The 20,122-nt window shown below is 44.5% G+C and overlaps 1 protein-coding gene across 3 annotated transcripts in view; it reads right to left on the bottom strand.

The window, feature by feature from the left end:
• The window catches only part of RILPL2 (Rab interacting lysosomal protein like 2), a 36,792-nt gene that overhangs the window by 11,399 nt on the left and 5,271 nt on the right, over positions 1–20,122 (bottom strand). The window contains exons 3-4 of one of the 3 annotated variants that reach the window (XM_043557401.1): positions 17,156–17,337; positions 4,889–6,065 (exon numbers count right to left, since the gene is read on the bottom strand). In XM_043557401.1, the coding sequence (XP_043413336.1) occupies positions 4,889–5,230 (342 nt within the window). In that variant the 5' untranslated portion in view covers positions 5,231–6,065; positions 17,156–17,337. Of the gene's footprint in view, positions 1–4,888; positions 6,066–7,224; positions 7,278–17,155; positions 17,338–20,122 lie in introns of those variants that run through there. The other 2 variants (XM_043557402.1, XM_043557403.1) reach the window with 2 other exon arrangements.

Below are 20,122 nucleotides of genomic sequence, written 5' to 3'. Positions count from 1 at the left end.
CGACTGGGTCACCCAGGCGCCCCTATATCTACTTCTTTATCAAATAAGGTGACCTAGGGGCACCTGGGTGACTCAGTCGGTTAAGCATTGACACTTGATTTTTGGCTCAGGTCATGATCTCATGTTCGTGAGTTCAAGCCCCATGTCAGGCTCTGTGGTGACAGACAGTGTGGAGAATGCTTGGGATTCTGTCCCTCTCTCTCTGTCCCTCCCCCACTTGCTCCTGAGATCTCTCTCAAAATAAATAAACTTAAAAAAAAAATAAGGTGATCTAGACGCAGGTCTAGTAAAATACTGAACAAAAACAAAGCTTTAAGATCGGAACTATATTGTTACAGGACTTGAAAAGATCTGCGGTTTCCACTGGTGACTGCCACAGGTACTGCTATTATTACTGTGGTTTGTCGTCTATATTTGCAACCGAGGAAAATGACACATTTCAGGTGGAGGTTAATGAAAATGAAAATATAATTTTTTCCCATGCCAGGGCATGGACCTCTTGGATTAGAATCACGATTCCCTTGGGCATCGAAGAACTTCGAGTTAAGAACCCTCAGGCTGAATAATTGATATTGTACAATGGAAGTTTTCAAAGCCATTAAAAGATGAAGAAGCTCTTCATCCTGATTTAACTCAACTTCCATGCTATGTTAAGTGAAAATACACAAAAGGCAGAGCTGGGTATATATTATAATACCATTTGTATAAAAAAGAAAAAAATATTTTCACATCTGCTTTTGTTTGCATAAAGTACCTCTGGAAGGACACACAAGAAACTGATCATTTTAATTTTTTCCAGGGAGAGTAAGTGGTTGGCTGGGGGTGGAGAGAAGTGGGGAGGAAAAGTTTTCAAGGCGAACACTTTTGTTACCTTTTGAACTTTGAACTTCCATTTATTTTATTTATTTATTTTGAGAAAGAGAGAGAGAACAGGGGAGGGGCAGAGAGAGAGGGAGAGAGAGAGAACTCTAAGCAGGTTCCGTGCTGTCAGCACATGACAGCATGTAGCCTGAAGCGGGGTTTGAGCCCCTGAACTGTGAGATCATGACCTGAGCCAAAACCAAGAGCTGGACGCTTAACTGACTGAGCCGCCCAGGCACCCCTAAACTTCAAGTTTTAAAAGGGAAAGGAAAAAACTACCTCGCACCCATTAGGGTGGCTATTGTAAACAATGGAATTCTTGTGTACTGCTGTTGGGAATGTAAAATGGTATAGTCACTATGAAAAACCATATGGCAGATCCTTAAAAAATTAAAAACAGAATTATCCCATGATCCAGCAATTACACTTCTTTTAAAAAATTTTTTTAATGTTTATTTTTGAGAGAGACAGAGACAGAGAGACAGAGTGTGAGTGGGGGAAGGCAGAGAGAGAAGGAGGCACGGAATCTGAAGCAGGCTCCAGGCTCCAAGCTGTCAGCGCAGAACCCAACGTGGGGCTCGAACTCATAAACTGTAAGATCATGACCTGAGCCTAAGTCAGACACAACAGAATGAGCCACCCAGGTACCCATATACTTTTTTTTTTAATGTTTACATGTTTGCTTTTGAGAGAGAGAGGGAACGAGAGAGCAAGAGACCTCAAGCACAGGAGCGGGGGAGGGGCAGAGAGAGAGGGAGGCAGAATCCGAAGCAGGCTCCAGGCTCTGAGCCGTCTGCACAGAGCCTGACGCGGGGCTCAAACTCATGAACCGTGAGATCATGACCTGAGCCGAAGTCGGACGCTCAACCGACTGAGCCGGGTCCCCCCAGCAATTCCACTTCTAATTATATACCCAAAGCAGTGAAAGCAGGGGCCCGGAGAGATATTTATACATCCACATTCATGGCAGCATCATTCACACTAGCCAAAAAGTAGAAGTAAACCAGGCATCCACCAACAGATGCACGGACAAACAAAATATGGTATCTCCACACAACGGACTATTATTCAGCTGTTAAAAGGTGGGGAATTCTGACACCTGCTATACCATGGATGACCCTTGAAGACACTGTGCTCAGTGAAATAAGCCAGTGACAAAAGGAAACACATATTATTCTCTTATATGTAGTAGCTGGAATAGGCAAATTCACAGAGATAGAAAATAGACACGGGGAGGGGGGAATAAGGAGCTGGTGTTTCACAGAGACAGAGTTTGTTTTGTGAGATGGAAAGAATTCTGCAAGGACAGTGGTGACGGTTACACAACAGCGTGGATATACTTCAATGCCACTTCACTGTGCACTTAGAAATGGCTAGGATGGCAAATTTCACGTGTACTTTACCACAGTTAAAAGAAAAAGAGGAAGAAGATGTATTTTTATGAACTGCCTAGTGGCGCTAAACATTCATTCTCTCTGCCCCTTTCCCCACTTCTGGGCTTAGGGTTTAAGGTTTGGGAGGAACATGCCATCTCATCTGCTGCCTGATAAAGCTTGTCCGCTGTGCCCACTACAAAAAATCACCCGGCCCCTGGGCAGAGCACACTGTACATGGTCCGTGTGGGGCTCCCTCCATATCCTTGGTCCTGGAATCGGAGGTGACGGGAACGAGCTCAGAATGTGAGCTGAGCCATCCTGAGCAAGACGTTTAACTTCTCTCGAGTCTTCAAAGCCAGGCTACGAATGGTACTCATGATACTCAGCCACCTTATATGACGGACACTAAAGCAGAAATGTATCCACAAACACTGTTGTCACTGTGACACGTGAGTAGGTGAAATAAAAGTTTGCCAGAGAAGTGACCAGAAACTTCCACTCTTTTCCCCCACCCCGCGAATGTCAGCGCCCTGTTCCTGTTGTCCTTTCCCGGCACACTTCTTGGTTTGTGATTCGGGAGGTGTGGGTGTCTTAGCTCTCCCACTCGATGTGAGCTCTGGGAGGGAAGGCTCCTGTCTAATTTACCCCCGCAGCCCCAGGATCCAGCTCTATGAAGTTGCTCATCAAATGTCATTCCAGCAAATGAGGTCAAATGTCTGCATTTAGTGTGCAGAGGTTGAGACTAGCATCTCTGAGCTCAAACCCTGCCTTCATCTCTTACTCCGAGAAAGTCACCTGGCAAATCACTTAACTATTCTATGCCTCCATTTCTATAAAATGGATATGCTGATAGTAAGAGGATTAAGTGAGATGTCCACTTAGAACAGTTTTGTTTTTTTTCAATTGTGGCTGGAGACCACTAGTAATTCATGGTCTTAATTCAATCAATTGCAAAAAGAATTTTAAAACTCATAAAAATAGGGGCACCTGGGTGGCTCAGTTGGTTGAGCGACCAACTCTTGATTTGGGCTCAGGTCATAATCTCAGGGTCATGGGAACAAGCCCTTCATCAGGCTCCAATACTGAGCATGGAGCCTGCTGAAGATTCTCTCTCTTTCATGGGGCACCAGCGTGGCTCAGTCTGTTAAGGGACCAACCTACCCTTGACTTCGGCTCAGGTCATGATCTCATGGTTATTGAGTTTGAGCCCTGTGTCGGGCTCTGTGCTGACAGTGCAGAGCCTATTTGCGATGCTCTCTCTCTCCCTCTCTCTCTCCCTCCCCTGCTCTCTCTCTCCCTCAAAATAAATAAACATTTTTTTAAAAAAGATTCTTTCTATCTCTGTCCCCTCCCCTGCTCATGCTCTCTCTTACTGTAAAATAAAAAAATACTCCGGGGCACCTGGGTAGCTCAGTCGGTCGAGCGTCTGACTGTGGCTCAGGTCACGATCTCATGCTTTGTGAGTTCGAGCCCCTGATTGGGCTCTGTGCTGACAGCTCAGAGCCTGGGGCCTGCTTCAGATTCTGTGTCTTCCTCTCTCTCTGTCCCTTCCCTGCTCTTGCTCTTTCTCTCTCTCAAAAATAAATAAGGATTAAAGAAAAAAAAATTTAAATAATAGTTTAAAAAACTCATAAAAATAGAACAGGCAAGTGTGATTGTGCATCATGTTTAATAAGGGTGAGTTAGGGTAAATTGTTTCTTGAAACTTCTGTTTCATCAATATTGGATAGTGATATAATAGGTAATTCTGTAAAATAGAGGTATAACACACATGCACTAATCTTGAGTTTATAGCTGGATGGTTTTTTTAAAAAAACTTATTTATTTTAAGTAATCTCTACCCCCAAGTGGGGCTTGAACTCATGACCTCTGAGAACAAGAGTCACACGCTCCTCTGACAGCTAGCCAGGTGCCCCTAGCTCGATAATTATTAACATAGGTATATACCCATGTGACCACACCCAGATGAGCTCCCCATGAACCTTCCCCCTGCTCTCCCCTCCCTGGGGTTACCACCAATCTGTCTTCTATAAAAACAGGTTATTTTGCCTGTGCTGCAGTTTCATGTAAATACACAGTAGATTCTCTTTTGTGCCGGTCTCCTGTCTCCCTGTGTAACACCACTGAGAGTCATGCCCACAGTTGCCCTTTTCCCCTGCTGTGTAGTATTCCACAGCGACTATACCACAATTTAAAAATCCATTCTTCTGTAGCATTTGCTCCAGCTCGGCACACTTCTGAAGAAAAGTGCTCTGAACATTCTTGTAGGTGTCTTTTGGTGGCCTCGGCACTGATTTCTCTCCCTTAGAATTTATTTCTTACTAGAGGTCGAGATTCTCAAAATGTGATGGAACCTGTTAGAAATGCAGATTTCCAGGCCCCCTCTGGAATCTAAAACTCTGGGGCTAGGGCCCAGTGATGTGTGTTTTAATGAACACCCCAGACGATTCCGCGGCACGCTAAAGCAGGAGAGCCACGGCTCTAGGTCACGTCAAAAATGCTGGGAGGCCCTGATGCAGCACCTAGTAAGTGCTCAATAAATGTAGCTATCACAATGCTTCTAATCTGAGGATTGGACAGGCGCTGTGGTTGTTTTCAGGGGCTCGGGGACCCTGGGCACTCTCCTCCCACGCCCTGCAGCCCGCACTCACCTCCCCGCCGGCCGCCGAGCCCTCTGTCCGCAGCCCCTCCACCTCCTTCTTGAGGCTGTCCCTCTCCATTCTCAGCTCCTCCACGGTCAGGTTGCCCTCATTCACCAGCGTCTCCAGCATCTCCAGGACGCGAACGATCTTGAACTGCAGCTGTGTCACCCGGGGGTCGCTGCCCAGGGCCATCAGCTCGCGGCCCATCACATAGGAGATATCATACACGTCCTCGGCGGTCAACTGGAAGGGGCTCTTGCCCAAAGCCCCCTCGGGCCCAGCCTCGTCTCCTTCTTCCTCCTCTTCTTCCCCCTCCTCCTCTTCCTCCTCTCGCAAAGGGGGCTCCTCCATGGCCGCCCAGAACCCTGCAGCCTCGAGAGCTGCTTTCGCACAATCTCCAAAAGTCTAACTTCCTCCCGGCGCAGAAAACTTTCCGCAGGCTGAGACCCTGCCTGCCCGGGGACGGAGGGTGGCCCAGGAGCGGCCAATCAGCGCGGCCGAGGGGTGGGCCCGGGACAGAGAGGCCGAGCGCTACGGCTCCCGGGCCCGGACGCCTGGTGCACCGGGCCCGCTGAGGACCGTGCAGGAGGGCGGCCTCCAGGATGTGGTTTGGGGCACGAAAAGACAACAGAAAGGGAGGGCAGCCGAGAAGAGGAACGCAGAGGTTAAGGGTGACCGCGATTTCTCCTGGCTGGGAGGGGTTGCAAACCGGGGAGGGGGAGGGGCCTCCGCCTGAGCCCCGCCCCCGGTGACGGCCGCCACCGCCGCCGGGTTTCTATGGAGACGCAGCGGAGTTTCCACAGCGAGTCTGGAAAAGAAAGGTGAAAAGCCCACAACTTTTTCTTCTGTGCTCACGCTTTCCAGCCATAGAATTTGCATTGTACGTGGAGGAATATCCGGGTCTCTGTGGGGGGTGGGGGATACTTTCGGAAGCCCACGGCAAAACAGAGGACTGCTGTTGGTGGCTGCGCGCGGGAGTCGGGAGGCCCGGGTCGCGCACTACTCCCGGGTCGGTTGTCACCAGGACCTGTGTGTGGCATCTGACTCTCAATAAAATGGAGAATCCCTGCGCTGTGCACTTGGCCGATTCCTGGGCTCCTCCCCTTAGGCAGCGTTGCAGGCTTGGCAGATTACTTAACCCTCAGCTTCCTGCTCGGGGAGTAAGAGCACTTACGTGGTGAGGTTGCTGCAGGAACATACGAGGTAAGGTCATGAGATACTGCATGTGACAAAAGTACTTCGGAAGTACGCAGAAAGTGTTCTCCAACAAACCCCAGTTGTGTGAGAGACACGTGGCACGTGGGCTGGGGTGTTAGGAGTAATAAACAAGACAAAAATCACTGCTTTGAAAATTAGAAAGCATTCTACAGATAGGGTATTAGTAAGAATATTAGCAGTGTGGATTACAAAACGAGTTCTTTTAGGTTTGATTAGAAATGTGTACTAGTCATAGGCAGAAAACTCTGCAATGGTGCTGGTCTTTCCCGGGAATATATTGCTACCTTTCTTTGGGGGCAGATGTACCTGATTTTCTCCACACTGAGGTTCTACCATCACAATGGTGAGTGGCCACGGATAAAACAAGCAAAGAGCAAAGCAGGCAAACAGAAAAGACACTATTTTCAGGGTACAGTGTTCTAAAGATTGGAGCCAGGCCCCCAGGCAAGGACTCAGTAATCCATAAATCACAGACGTGACAACGCCCAGTGATTAAATAAGGAGATAAAACGTTAGACTTGCCATAAATAAAATATGGTATATCCAAACAATGGAATATTACTCCACCATAAAAAGGAATGAAGGATTAGAACAGAGTGCCCAGAAATAAACCCTAGCAAATATGGTCCAATAATTTTCAACAAGGGTGCTAAGACCATTCTTGGGCGGGGGGTGGGGTGGGGGCGGAGGACAGTCTTTTCAACAAATGTTGTTGGAAAAATTGGATACCTACATGCAAAAGTATAAAGGTGGACCCTTGCCTTACACCATATATAAAAATTAACTCAAAATAGATACAAAAGACAAAGCTATAAACCTCTTAGAAGAAAACACAGGGGAAAAGCTTTATGTCTCTGGATTTAGCAACGATTTCTTCAAAAGCACAGGCAATGAAAGAATAAATACATAAACAGGACTACATCAACACTTAAAACTTGTGCATTCAGGGTGCCTGGGTGGTTCAGTAGGTTGAACATCTGACCTCAGGTCAGGTCACGATCTCAGGGTTCGTGGGTTCGAGCCCCGCATCGAGCCCAATTCTGATCCTCTGTCTCCCCCTCTCTCTCTGCCCCTCCCCTGCTCACACTCTGTCTTTCAAAGTTAAAAGAAAAAAAAAACAGGAGCACCTGGGTGGCTCAGTCAGTTAAGCTTCCGACTTCGGCTCAGGTCACGATCTCACGGTCCATGAGTTTGAGCCCCACGACAGGCTAATAGTTCAGAGCCTGTAGCTGCTTCAGATTCTGTGTCTCCCTCTCTCTTTCCCCCTCCCCTGCTCGCTCTCTCTTCCTCTCTCAAAAATAAAAACCAAATAAATAAAAAAACATTAAAAAAACATCTTGTGCATCCAAAAATATATAAAAATAAGAAAATAAAACTTGTGAACCTTGTGTGTCCAAGACCACAATTAACAGAGTGTAAAAGCAGCCTACAGAATGCGTGAATATATCTGCAAGTCAAATCCGATAAGGGGTTATTAGGGGTTATTATCCAGATTATACAAAGAACTCCTACTATGCAATAATAAAAAAAACCTAGGGGCACTTGGGTGGCTCAGTCGGTTAAATGTCGCACTCTTGATTTAGGCTCAGGTCATGGAGCCTACTTTTTTTTTAGTTTATTTATTTATTTTGAGAGAGAGCACGTGAGTGTGAGCGGGGGAAGGGCAGAGAGAAAGGAAAGAGAATATCCCAGGTAGGCTCCATGCTGTCAGCGTAGAGCCCAATGAGGGACTGGATCTCACAAACCGAACCGTGAGATCATGACCTGAGTTGAAACCAAGAGTTGGACACTTAACCGACTGAGCCACCCAGGCACCCCTGGAGCCTACTTAAAAAACAAACAAACAAAAAACAAAAAAAATCTAGATAAAACATGGGTAAAGTAAAAATAGATGTAAAATATTTAGCACGATATTAGCAAACAGAATTCAGCACTACATAAAAATTATTATACACCATGATTAAGCAGGGTTTATTCCAGGGATGCAAGGCTGGTTCAGAAAAGATAATCTATGTCATCCACCATAGTAACAGGCTAAAGATTACACACACACACACACACACACAACTATTAGAGCTAATAAACAGCTCAAGGTTCCAAGATACAAGATCCATATACAAAAACCAATTGCATTTCTATATACTTGCAAGGAATAATCTGAAAATAAAATTTAGAAAACAATTCCACTTAACTAACAGTGGCATCAAAAAGAATAAAATATTTAAAAATAAATTTAACAAATGAAGAAGAAGACCTGCACACTGAAAACTACAAAATCTCTTTGAGAGGAATTAAGATGTAAATAAATGGAAAGACATCATGTGTTATAAATTATAACAAGATGGTTAAGATGGCAATATTCTCCATCTTACATTTCCAACTGATCTCCAGAATCAGCATAATCCCTATCGAAATCTGTGCAGAAAACAGTTAACATAGCAGGCCCGGGAATGCTCTCATTGGAAAATCCTGCTTTCAAGGTTGGCCTTAGCTAGGATCTGGGAACTTGTGTTTGGGGAGGGTTCCCACCACCCCATCTGAAAAGAGTAGCTCAGTGTTCCTTAATTGTTCATGCAAACAGCATAGTTCACTGGCTTCCTCCTGGGAGTCTGGAATTTTGGTATGTGCTAGGCAGAAGGTACCTGCATGACGAGCCCCCTTAAGAACTTCTGGCACAGTCTCTATCTAATGAGCTTCTCTCACAGACAACATTTCACATATGTCATAACTCATTACTGGGACGTTACACCAAGTCAAGCCAGTCACAAAAGACCTCCTATTGTATGATTCCGTTTGTGTGAGATGTCAAGAGGCAAATCCACAGAGACAGAGCACCTACTATGTGTGAAGTCTATAGTGTCGTGGTCAACTGGGCTTTGGAGTTGAGCAGTATGACTTGAACCTCACAATTGCCACTTGCTGGTACGTAAGTTTGATCAAGTTCCCCAATCTCTCCAAATCCACATGTCTTCGCTGGAAACTGGAAAAAATAAAAGTATTCCCCAAGACTGGCATGAAGGTTAGATGACATAATGCATGAGAAGTGCCTAGTCCAGGGTCTAGCACATCATAAGCATCAATGGATGTTGGCTATTATTGGCTATTATTATAAAGCATTAATGATCTCAACTCTTAGATCCCTCATAGAATTTGACAGTCTCAACCCTTCTCTCTCCACTGGGAAATTATGAAAACAGTTATGAGTTACAACAGCGGTTCTTAAAGTGTTCTCCCCAGACCACCAGCAATGGGGTGCATGGAAACTTCTCAGCAATGCAAATTCTTGACCCACTGAATCAGAAACTTGGGGAATAGGCCCTAGCAATCTGTGTTTCCACAGCCCTCTAGATAATTCTAATGCATGCTCAAGTTTGAAAAACAATAAATGATAGCACAGTGTTCAAAAGGGTGGGTTCTAGACCAGACCATAAGTATTCAGATATTGAACACTTGAATCTGCCACTGGCAAGCTGTGTGATGTTAGGTAAGTAAATCATGCCTCTACTCTGGGGCTTGGTTTTCCCATCTGTAATATGGGGATAAGGATAAAATCTAGTTTGTGGGGCTCCTGGGTGGCTCTGTCTGGGTGGCAGCCTGGAGCCTACTTTGGATTCTGTGTCTCCCTCTCTCTCTCTCTCTGTCCCTCCCATGCTCGTGCGTGCTCTCTCTCTCTCTCTCTCTCTCTTTCATAAATAAATAAATAAATAAACAAACATTAAAAAAATATAGTTCATAAGATTGTTGTGAAGTGCTTTAGAACAGTGATTGGCACATAGTAAGTGCTCAGTAGATGTCAGCTATTATCATAAGCTAGTTACCACTCAAATATGAAACATAAGAAATTTCCCAAGTTCATATAATTATTGGGGAACGAGATATGGAAAGTTGGATTAGTAACACATGTAGAACATGTTTACAACAAAGTTTTTTAAAGTCACAAGGATAGGGGTGCCTGGGTGGCTCAGTCGGTTAATCCTCTGACTCAGCTTGGGCTCAGGTCATGAGCTCACAGTTTGTGAGTTTGAGCCCCACGTCAGGCTCTGTGCTGACAGCATGGAGCCTGCTTAGGATTCTCTCTCTCTTTTTCTCTCTCTCTCTCTTTGCCTCTCCCCTGTTCTCTCCCTTTCTGTCTCTCAAATAAATAAACTTAAAAAAAGTCACAAGGATATATCATTATACAAAGTTTAAAAAAATTTTTTTAAACATTTATTTATTTTTGAGACAGAGAGAGACAGAGCATGAACGGGGGAGGGTCAGAGAGAGAGGGAGACACAGAATCCGAAACAGGCTCCAGGCTCTGAGCTGTCAGCACAGAGCCCGACGCAGGGCTCAAACTCACGGACCTCAAGATCATGACCTTAGCTGAAGTCGGCCGCTCAACCGACTGAGCCACCCAGGTGCCCCGTACAAAGTTTTAAAAAGAATTGAAGAAACACTCTTCCCCTGAGATTTAAGACAGTATATATAGGGGTGCCTGGGTGGCTCAGTTGGTTAAGCGTTCGACTTCAGCTTAGGTCATGATCTCACAGTACATGAGTTCAAGCCCTGTGTAGGGCTCTGTGCTGACAGCTCAAAGCTTGGAGCCCTGACAGCTCAGAGTTTGGAACCCGCTTTGGATTCTGTGTCTCCCCCTCTCCTTAAAAATAAATAAACATAAAAAAAAGTGTATATAGCTGCACTAGCCCCCCACTACCTCCACTCCACCCTCTGTGTTTGAGTAGAAACCAAAGTGCAAAAGGGATCCTAGAGTAAAGTCATGCCTTATGGTTAAACAAAGGAAAAAGTGACATGGAACATGGAAAACAAAAGTTGTGGGTGGGTCACACTTAAAAAAACCAAAAATGTTTGCAAGCTAATGCCCACCAGCAGTTAAGTTCCATTAGCAAACATCTGGTGGTCCTATCTTGGTACGTTAAGTAGACTTAAGTCTTACGCTCCTGTGAATACCTATGGCACCATTTATTTCCTGGGTGGTACATCAGTATGGCTTTCTTCACGTTCTTTAAATTCTTTCCAGGTCTTCTTACCCATAAATCATGCATGGAAACAGCAAAGATTTTGGAGACTTCCCAGTTTGGCTTAAATGCCTGCAATCCCGGGTCAGTGACTTCATCTCTAGGAGTTGAAGGGCTTTAGAAAAGAATCTGGTTGCAGGAAGGGCAGTGCCCAGGGCACTAGTTTTGAATCTGTTTGCACAAGAGCATACTTTTTTTCTTTTTTTAACTTAGGTGAAATGTTTATTTAGGGTGCCGAGTGGGTGGGGAAGCATTAAAGGAAATTTTGGCAGAAGGGAATCAAATTCTCCTCCCCACTCTCCAGCCCAGCTCTTGATCCACCCTGGAATGTAAAAATCTGTTCCTCAAATAGTCGTTGAGAGAAACGAATGATCCCGGCCCAGTGCTGGCAGATCTGCATAAGATGCTATCCGTGTGCACAAATGTCAACTAGGGTGGTCCACGCTGCCCTCCAGGTCTTCTGCTGGCTTTGTAGAATATTGTGTTATTAATTTCTAATCACCCTTGAACCTGTTGACCCTTGAACAACATGAGGGGTAGGGGCTCCGACCCCACGCGCAGTCAGAAATCCACGTATAACTTTTGATTCTCCCAAAACTTAACTACTAATAGCCTATTGTTGGCTGGAAGCCTTGCCAATAATGTAGTCAATCAACACATATTTTGTATGTTATGCGTATCATATACTGTATTCTCACAATAAAGTAAGCTAGAGAAAATAAAGATTATTGAAGAACATAAGGAAATTATATTTATAGGATTGTACTTATCGGAACAACCCACGTGGACCCGCATAGTTTTTTTTTTAAGATTTTCTTTTTAAGTAATCTCTACACACAATGTGGGGCTCGAACTCACAACCCCGAGACCAAGAGTCACACGCTCCACCGCTCCACTGACCGAACCAGCCAAGTTTAAAACTATGTTATTCAAGAGTCGGCTGTCGCTAGACATGGCAGTCACAGAGATGCCTTTCAGATGACCCTTCAAGAGGCCAAGAAGCACGTGAAAAGATAGCCAACATCGCTAATTGGAGAAATGCCAGTCAAGCCACAACGGGAGAATACCTTGCCCAGCCATTAGGATGGCGATTCTTCAAACAAAAACAAAACCCAGAAACTAAGAAGCCTTGCAGAGGATGCGGACAATCGGAACCCCCGTGCTTTGTTGGTAGGAACGTAAAACGGTGCAGCTCATGTGAAAAACAGTATGGTGTTGCTCAACAAATTAAAAATACTGGGGCGCCTGGGTGGCTTAGTCGGTTAAGCGTTCGACTTTGGCTCAGGTAATGATCTCGTGGTTTGTGGGTTCAAGCCCCGCGTCAAGCTCTGTGCTGACAGCTCGGGGCCTGGAGCCTGCTTCGTATTCTGTGTCTCCCTCTCTCTCTGCCCCTCCCCTGCTCATACTCTGTTTCTCTCTGTCTCAAAAATAAATAAAACATTAAAAAAAAATACAATAGCCACATGATCCCACAATTCCACTTTCGGGCATATAGCCGAAAGAAAGCAGGATCTGGAAGAGATCTTTGTATACCCATGTTCATAGCAGCATTATTTACTCTAGCCAAAAGGTGGAAGCAACCCAAATGTTCGTCCACAGATGAATGGATAAGCAGAATGTAGCCTAGCCCTACGGCGGAATGAATTTCTGACAGTTGCTACAACATGCATGAATCTGAGAACGTGATGCTAAGCGAAAGAAGCCAATCATAAAAAGGCAAGTGCTCAGGGTGCCCGGGTGGCTCAGTCGGTTGAGCGTCTGACTTCGGCCCAGGTCATGATCTCACAGTTCGTGAGTTCGAGCCCCGCCTCGGGTTCTGTTCTGACAGCTCAGAGCCTGCTTCAGATTCTGTGTCTCCCTCTCTCTCTGCCTCCTCCCCACTCATGCTCTGTCTCTCTCTGTCTTAAATAAAACATTAAAAAAAACAAGGCAAGCGTTCTACGGTTCTGCTTACACGAGGTGCCTGGAATAGTGAAATCCATAGAGGCAGAAAGCAGAACAGTGGTTACCAGGAGCAGGGGGCTGGGCTGGGGGAGTTTTTATTTAATGGAGACAGAGTTTTAATTTTGCAAGATAAAAAAAAAAGTTCTGGTGGTTGGTTGCACAACAATGTAAATACACTTAACACTATGGAGCTGTATACTTAGAAATTAAATGGCAATCAGAATTTAAATGGTAAATTTTATGTTTCCTCTGACCACAATTAACAATTAAAAAAAAAAAAAAAGGAAAAAGCACTGGCCGGTCAGTGCGAGGGTTGTGGTTCGCTGACTGCCTCTAGCTTCAGCACCTTTGGATTCCGCACAGCATTCTCGCCAGGGCACACTTCCCAGGGGCTCTCAGCTGATGACTGAGCACAGCAGGGAGACGAGGACCACGCCATTTGTGTCCCCCACGGGACAGCTCTAAGGGGCAACCTGCTCTGGGTCCTCCCCCCCTCCGTGGTCAAGTGCACGCTGTAGTCTGAGGCTCTCACTTCCTGTTTCTTTCCTTTCCTTTCTAACATGTCAAATCTGCATCCTGGTCTGAAGGCGAGTTTCTCTGCCCAGCGTTGCTTCCTCCTTCTCTGTGACTCACAGGTGTATCTCCACTAACCCCCTTTGCGCTCCTAAGTTGGTCTGACCCTTTGCTCACCAGAGGACCTAACTAACACAAGACACGTGTAAATATATGCTCACTGTGAAAAATTGTAAATGTTCCTTGAGTAGGTATAAGAGGTGAGAGATCCTCCCCCTGCAGTCCCGCCATTACCCCAGAAACAGCTAATGCTGGCAGCTTGATGTAACCTACCTACACCCGCACTCATCTAGTAGCCACCAGCACGCGAGTGCTTGAAATGTGGCTAGTCCTAACCAAGTTATAAGTGCACGCTGGAATTCAAAAATGAGAATATAAGCCATCTCTCTAATGATATTTCTACTGATTACCTGTTAAAATGATGTTTAGAATGTGCTGGGTTTATTCTATTTAGAATAAGTGATTAAAACTAGCTTCACTGATTTCTTTTTATTTTTTTAATGTGGTTACTATAAAATTTAAGATGACACATGTGGCTGACATCCTCTTTTTATGGAACATCACTGCTCTAGATCAGTGTGGTCTGACAGAACTTTCTACAGTGATGGAAATGTTCTGTATCCACACTGTCGGATATGCGAGCCACTAGCTGCCACATCTATGGAGCACTTGAAATGCGGCTGATCCGACTGGGAAACCGAGTTTTTAAATTCTAAAAATTGGAATGAATTAAGTTGACTTTTATACAGCCAGCCGCAAAGGGCCAGAGGCCACCATGCTGGCAGCCACGGTGCCTCCTGGATGTTCACGTATGTACACACTTCCACGCACATATTTACATTTGACCGAGGTATAAACATGTTATACCTTCTATGTTAAGGTGCACAGATCTCTGTTGTACACCTTGATGGATTTTCATAAACGTGTAACTCTATAACCACCATCAAGATAAAGATATAAGACATTCCCAGCACTCCAGGAGACTCCCTCATGCCCTTTCCCAATCAGTAATAACTTCCCCCGTAAGAAACCTCTATTTTGACCCTTATCATTATCACAGGTCAATGCTGCTTGTCCTAGAATTTCCCATAAATTAAAATGTGTAGACTGTACTCTTTGAGTCCGGTTTCTTTGCTCATCATCATATCTGAGAGATTCAACCACATTGTTAAATATGGTAGTAGGTTTCTTCTTTTTTCTTTCTAAACACACGCATATGTATTTTAATTTTTTTAATGTTTATTATTTTTGAGAGAGAGAGACAGTGTGCAAGCAGGGGAGGGGCAGAATGAGAGGGAGACACAGAATCCGAAGCAGCTCCAGGCTCTGAGCTGTCAGCACAGAGCCTGATGTGGGGCTCGAACTCATGAACCGTGAGATCATTTCCTGAGTCGAAGTCGGACGCTTAACCGACTGAGACACCCAGGTGCCCCTCCACCCAGATGCATTTTATAAACTTTTAATTTAAGAACAACTTCAGATTTGGGGCACCTGGAAGAACACTACTTTATCTGCTTTGGCCGCTGGGGAGCCTTTAGGTGGCTCCAGTGTCCCTGTGACATCATCATCATTGTTTTTTGTTTTGCTTTGTTTTTAGCCCTTCCTTACTTTCTGGCACTACAAGTCGCTCCAAGTTCACCTTGTGTATTTCTTGCCCCAGTGCTAGAACTGCCATTTCTCCAAGGAGCACTGGTTTTTTTTTTGTTTTTTTTTTTTTTAATGTTTATTTTTGAGAGAGTACAAATGGGGGAGGGGCACAGAGAGAGGGGGACAGACGGAGGATCCGAAGCCAGCTCTGCGCTGACAGCAGAGAGCCTCATGCGGACTCAAACTCACGAACCATGAGATCATGACCTGTGCTGAAATCAGATGCTTAACTGACTGAGCCACCCGGGTGCCCTGGCACTGGTTACTTTTATTAGAGGATGACACCAGAAAACAAGATCTGGGTGCTAGGTTGTGCTGGTTGCTACTGAGGTGCACATGAATATTTAACAAAACTTTTCTTAACGTGGTAAACACATATGCATATTTACGATTTCAACTCTTCTTAGGTGTGCAGTGCAGTGGCATTAGGTGCATTCACAATGTTGTGGAACCATCACCCTCCTTCTCCAGAACTTGTTCATCCTCCTGAACTGAACCTCTGCATCCATGAAACACTAACATTACACCCCCAACATTCTACTTTCTGTCTCTGTGAACTTGACTATTCTAGGTCCCTCATGTAAATAAATGGAATCATACAATATTTGTTCTTTTGGGCCAGCTTACTTCACTTAGCACAATGTCTCCTAGGTTAATCCGCGTTATTGCAATGATCAGAATTTCCTTCCTTTTTTTTAATTTTTATTTTTTTAATTTTAAGTAGGCTTCATGCCCACCATGGAATCCAGTGTGGGGCTGGAACTCGCAATCCTGAGATCAAGACATGAGCTGAAATCAAGAGTCAGACACTTAACCGACTGAGCAACCCAGGTGCCCCATTAATACTTTTTTAAGAGAGAAAGAGAGAGCACACACAAGTTGGGGAGGCGCAGAGAGAGGGAGAGAGAGCACCTCAAGCAGGCTCCACCCTGTCAGAGCAGAGCCCGATGTGGGGCTCAGTCCCAACTTTGGGATCATGACCTGAGCCGAAATCAAGAGTTGGTTGCTCAACCGACTGAGTCACCCAGGTGCTCCATACATTTTTATTAATAATATATTTTTAGAAAACATACTATGAAGAAAGCTGTAGATATTTAGAAACTATGTTCACCTACCAAATAAAGATTCAATAAAGGGGCATGCCGGATGGCTCAGTCAGTTAAGCATCCAACTCTTGATTTCAGCTCAGGTCATGATCTCATGGTTCATGGGATCGAGCCCCAGGTCGGGTTCCTCTCTCACTCCTTGGGATTCTCTCTCTCCCTCTCTCTTTGCCCCATCCCAGCTCACACACTCTCTGCTTCTCAAAATAAATACATAAAAACTTAAATTTATTTTTTTTTAATTTTTTTTTCAACGTTTATTTATTTTTGGGACAGAGAGAGACAGAACATGAACGGGGAAGGGGCAGAGAGAGAGGGAGACACAGAATCGGAAACAGGCTCCAGGCTCTGAGCCATCAGCCCAGAGCCTGACGCGGGGCTCGAACTCACGGACTGCGAGATCGTGACCTGGCTGAAGTCGGACGCTTAACCGACTGCGCCACCCAGGCGCCCCAATAAAAACTTAAATTTATTTATTTATTTATTTATTTTTAAATTTTTTTTTTCAACGTTTATTTATTTTTGGGACAGAGAGAGACAGAGCATGAACAGGGGAGGCGCAGAGAGAGAGGAGGACACAGAATCGGAAGCAGGCTCCAGGCTCTGAGCCATCAGCCCAGAGCCCGGCGTGGGGCTCGAACTCACGGACCGCGAAATCGTGACCTGGCTGAAGTCGGACGCTTAACCGACTGCGCCACCCAGGCGCCCCAAAAACTTAAATTTAATGAAGACTAGATAACAGTAATACCGTTCTTAGTAATTAGAGATAAACTTACCTTCTAAGGATAAGATTACATTGAAGATAGCAGTTGCAAAAATCATCCACTTGTAAGGATTAATCAGAAAATGAGTGGCTTAAGAAAACCACCAGACACCCACCATCAAATTTAAGCACAACTGTATCGAAGAATTTCAAGGTGTAACACAATCAAGTTGTAATCTACTGGAATATAAGCACCTATGAAAAAAGAAACATACCATAATCAGAATGCATACATCTGTTCTACAAATATTTATTGACCACCTGGTTCTCTCTTCCCTCCTACACCCAAGTTTTAAATCTGGGCTTCTTAACCATGACTCTAACGGGCAGGAGTCTTTTAGTATGCTTCAAGAATCATTTGGGGACTTGCAAAAGATGCAAATTTCCAGAGATTCTGAGCTCTCAGATCCCAGCGGGGCCCAGAAAATGGCATTTTAACAAGTTCCCACATGATTCTAAAGTCAAAGGCCCCAAGCTCAATTTAAAAAGCTATTTTGCTTGTGTCGAAAGTGAATTTATTAAATTTAGGGGTTGGGAAAATGTACAAAATTTCATGTTGTTAAAGAAAAATTTTACGAGTGAGCCTATGAGCAAGGACAAATCTTTATTTAGGTTTGCAAACCCAGAAGGACAATCCAAATCAGTTGGTGTGCCTGTCCAAAGAGGACAAGGAGAGGTGGTATTTTTAAGGCTTATTTTATTTTTAAGGCTTAAAACTACAGCGAGGGAGAAATTTCAGTTGGTATGGGTCACTCAGAGACTGGCTGACTGATTTTGCTCAGTATTGTGAGACAAGTGGAACTTTCCAGGTGTCTAAACACCAAGACGTTTATCATGATTCCAGGAAGTGGCTGCTCTCTGGAAAACTCCATAAAATGGTGGCTGTTGCAAGATGGAGTCAGGGTTGTCAACCCTTCCCTGGCCCCTTCTCTTCTTCATTTCCCATTGATCAGTTATGGTGGGGGAAATTCATTACAGTGGAGTCCTTCCTTGCCCAAGTCCTTCCTTCCTCTGCTCATACTCTTGTCTCTCTCTCAAAATAAATATTTATTAAAAAAATTTTTTTAATATTTTTAAGAGAGAGAGAGAGAGAGCGCGCACGCATGCAAGCAGGGGAGGGACAAAGAGAGGAAGATGCAGAATTAAAAGCAGGTTCCAGGCTCTGGGCTGTCAATATAGAGCCCGACACGGGGCTTGAACTCATGAACCCATGAGATCATGACCTGAGCTGAAGTGAACGCCACCCAGGTGCTCCAAATAATATAAATAAATATTAGGAAAAAAAAAAAGAGTTGCATGCTCTTCTGACTGGGTCAGCCAGGCACCTGCCTTTTTATCTTTAAAAAACAGTTGTAGTTTAATAAGATTATAGCAATCAGCTAATGTAAAGATGAGATTTACATCTGTAGAGACCACACTAGGTCCCAGGTGGACATATCCTACAGAGGAAGTGAAATTAGGGATAGGAATAATGTCAAAACAGGGAAAGGAGGTTGAAGCCAATGGAGTTAGGATGCCTCTGGGGTGGAGGAGCGATGGTTAGAGGCACTGCACATGATCCTAATCTATGGGGCATTTTTACTGAACGAAGAAGAGTTAAAAGGGAGCATTTAGTATTTGGTTGGGATGTCTGCTGAGTGGGTTATGATGACACGCAACAATTCTTCAGCGGGGGTGGGGGAGAATCCCCCGGGCTATGGTTGGGACAGCTTAATAATGGAGTTAGTATTCCAATCAGAGGCGGTTCTCTGTTTGATGGAACTTAGTAGTAACAATATTGTTAACTGGTGTTTCATCTTGAATTTGTATAGGAGTTGAGAACAAAGGGTAGAGACTATAGGGTGTCAAGTCTTATTATTATTTTTAAAATTATTTTTTTAAGTAATCCCTATCCCCAACGTGAGGTTTGAATTCACAACCCCAAGATCAAGAGTCGCATACTGTACCGACTGAGCCAGCCAGGTGCCCCAGTGTCAAGTCTTATTAAAACCTAAGAGTTAATAAGGAAGTCTTCAGTTAAGAACTCGAACCAACGGAGCAGGCAGAAGTCACGAATGACTTCAGGCCTATCTTGGGTGGTGGAAACAAGACAAAAGGAAAAAAATGAGAATTCAAGTAAAAGGAGGGTTCTGGCTTGGTCCTAAATTTTGGGTATCAGCTTTTGGGATCAGACATTGTCTCCTTCAGTTCTGGGTTTCTGAAAGTTGTTTTCAGAATCTGGAGCCCTTTTTAAATGAGAAACATGAATCTATACATGAGTCAGCCCCTTGTAGCTTTGCTGCACCCAAGGCGGTTAACAATACCGGATAAAGTCCTTTCCATTTCAGCTGTAAAGAATCTCTAAGTTGATGTGTCCTCCAATATATTAGATCTCCAGGCTTAAGGTTGTGAGTATTTTGTCTCTCAGGAGCACTCTTTAAAATGAATCTTGAACAAATTTGGCCTTCCATATATATTCTGTACCGAAGAATTTCTCCTTATAACAAAGTAGAGGGCAAGGGATCCTCAACTATGTTCACAGGGCACTCGGTGATGATTTTGAATGGAGACAAGTGAGCCCTTCCATTAGGGGTAGATCTTAGATTTAAAAGGACAAGAGGCAAAGCTTTGGGCTGCGGTAGACCAAAGGCAGAGGTTGGTTTGGCCAACTGAGTTTTGATCATGCCATTAGAGTGTTCAACTAATCCTCTGAATATCGAGGATGGTAGGTGCAATGAAAATGTTGAGAGATGGCCAGATTTTGCAGACCTCTCAGACAGTATGACCAGAAAAAAATGTGTTCCTCAATCACCGTGTAGCTGTCAAGGAATACCCCAATCGGGAATGATTTTTTTCTAATAGGTTTCTGGCCACTGCTTTTGCTGTTGCTTGAGTGCAAGGAAATGCCTTGGTCTGGTGAGAAACACACAGATCATTACCATTGAGGAAGCTGGATGAAATCAATTTGCCGGATGTCAAAAGGCCCACTGGGAAGAGGAAC

Source organism: Prionailurus bengalensis, chromosome D3, assembly GCF_016509475.1.
Source record: "Prionailurus bengalensis isolate Pbe53 chromosome D3, Fcat_Pben_1.1_paternal_pri, whole genome shotgun sequence".
In the NCBI taxonomy this organism is placed as follows: domain Eukaryota; kingdom Metazoa; phylum Chordata; class Mammalia; order Carnivora; family Felidae; genus Prionailurus; species Prionailurus bengalensis.
Note: the sequence above shows the minus strand (reverse complement) of the source record. Positions and strands in the feature narration are given on the sequence as shown.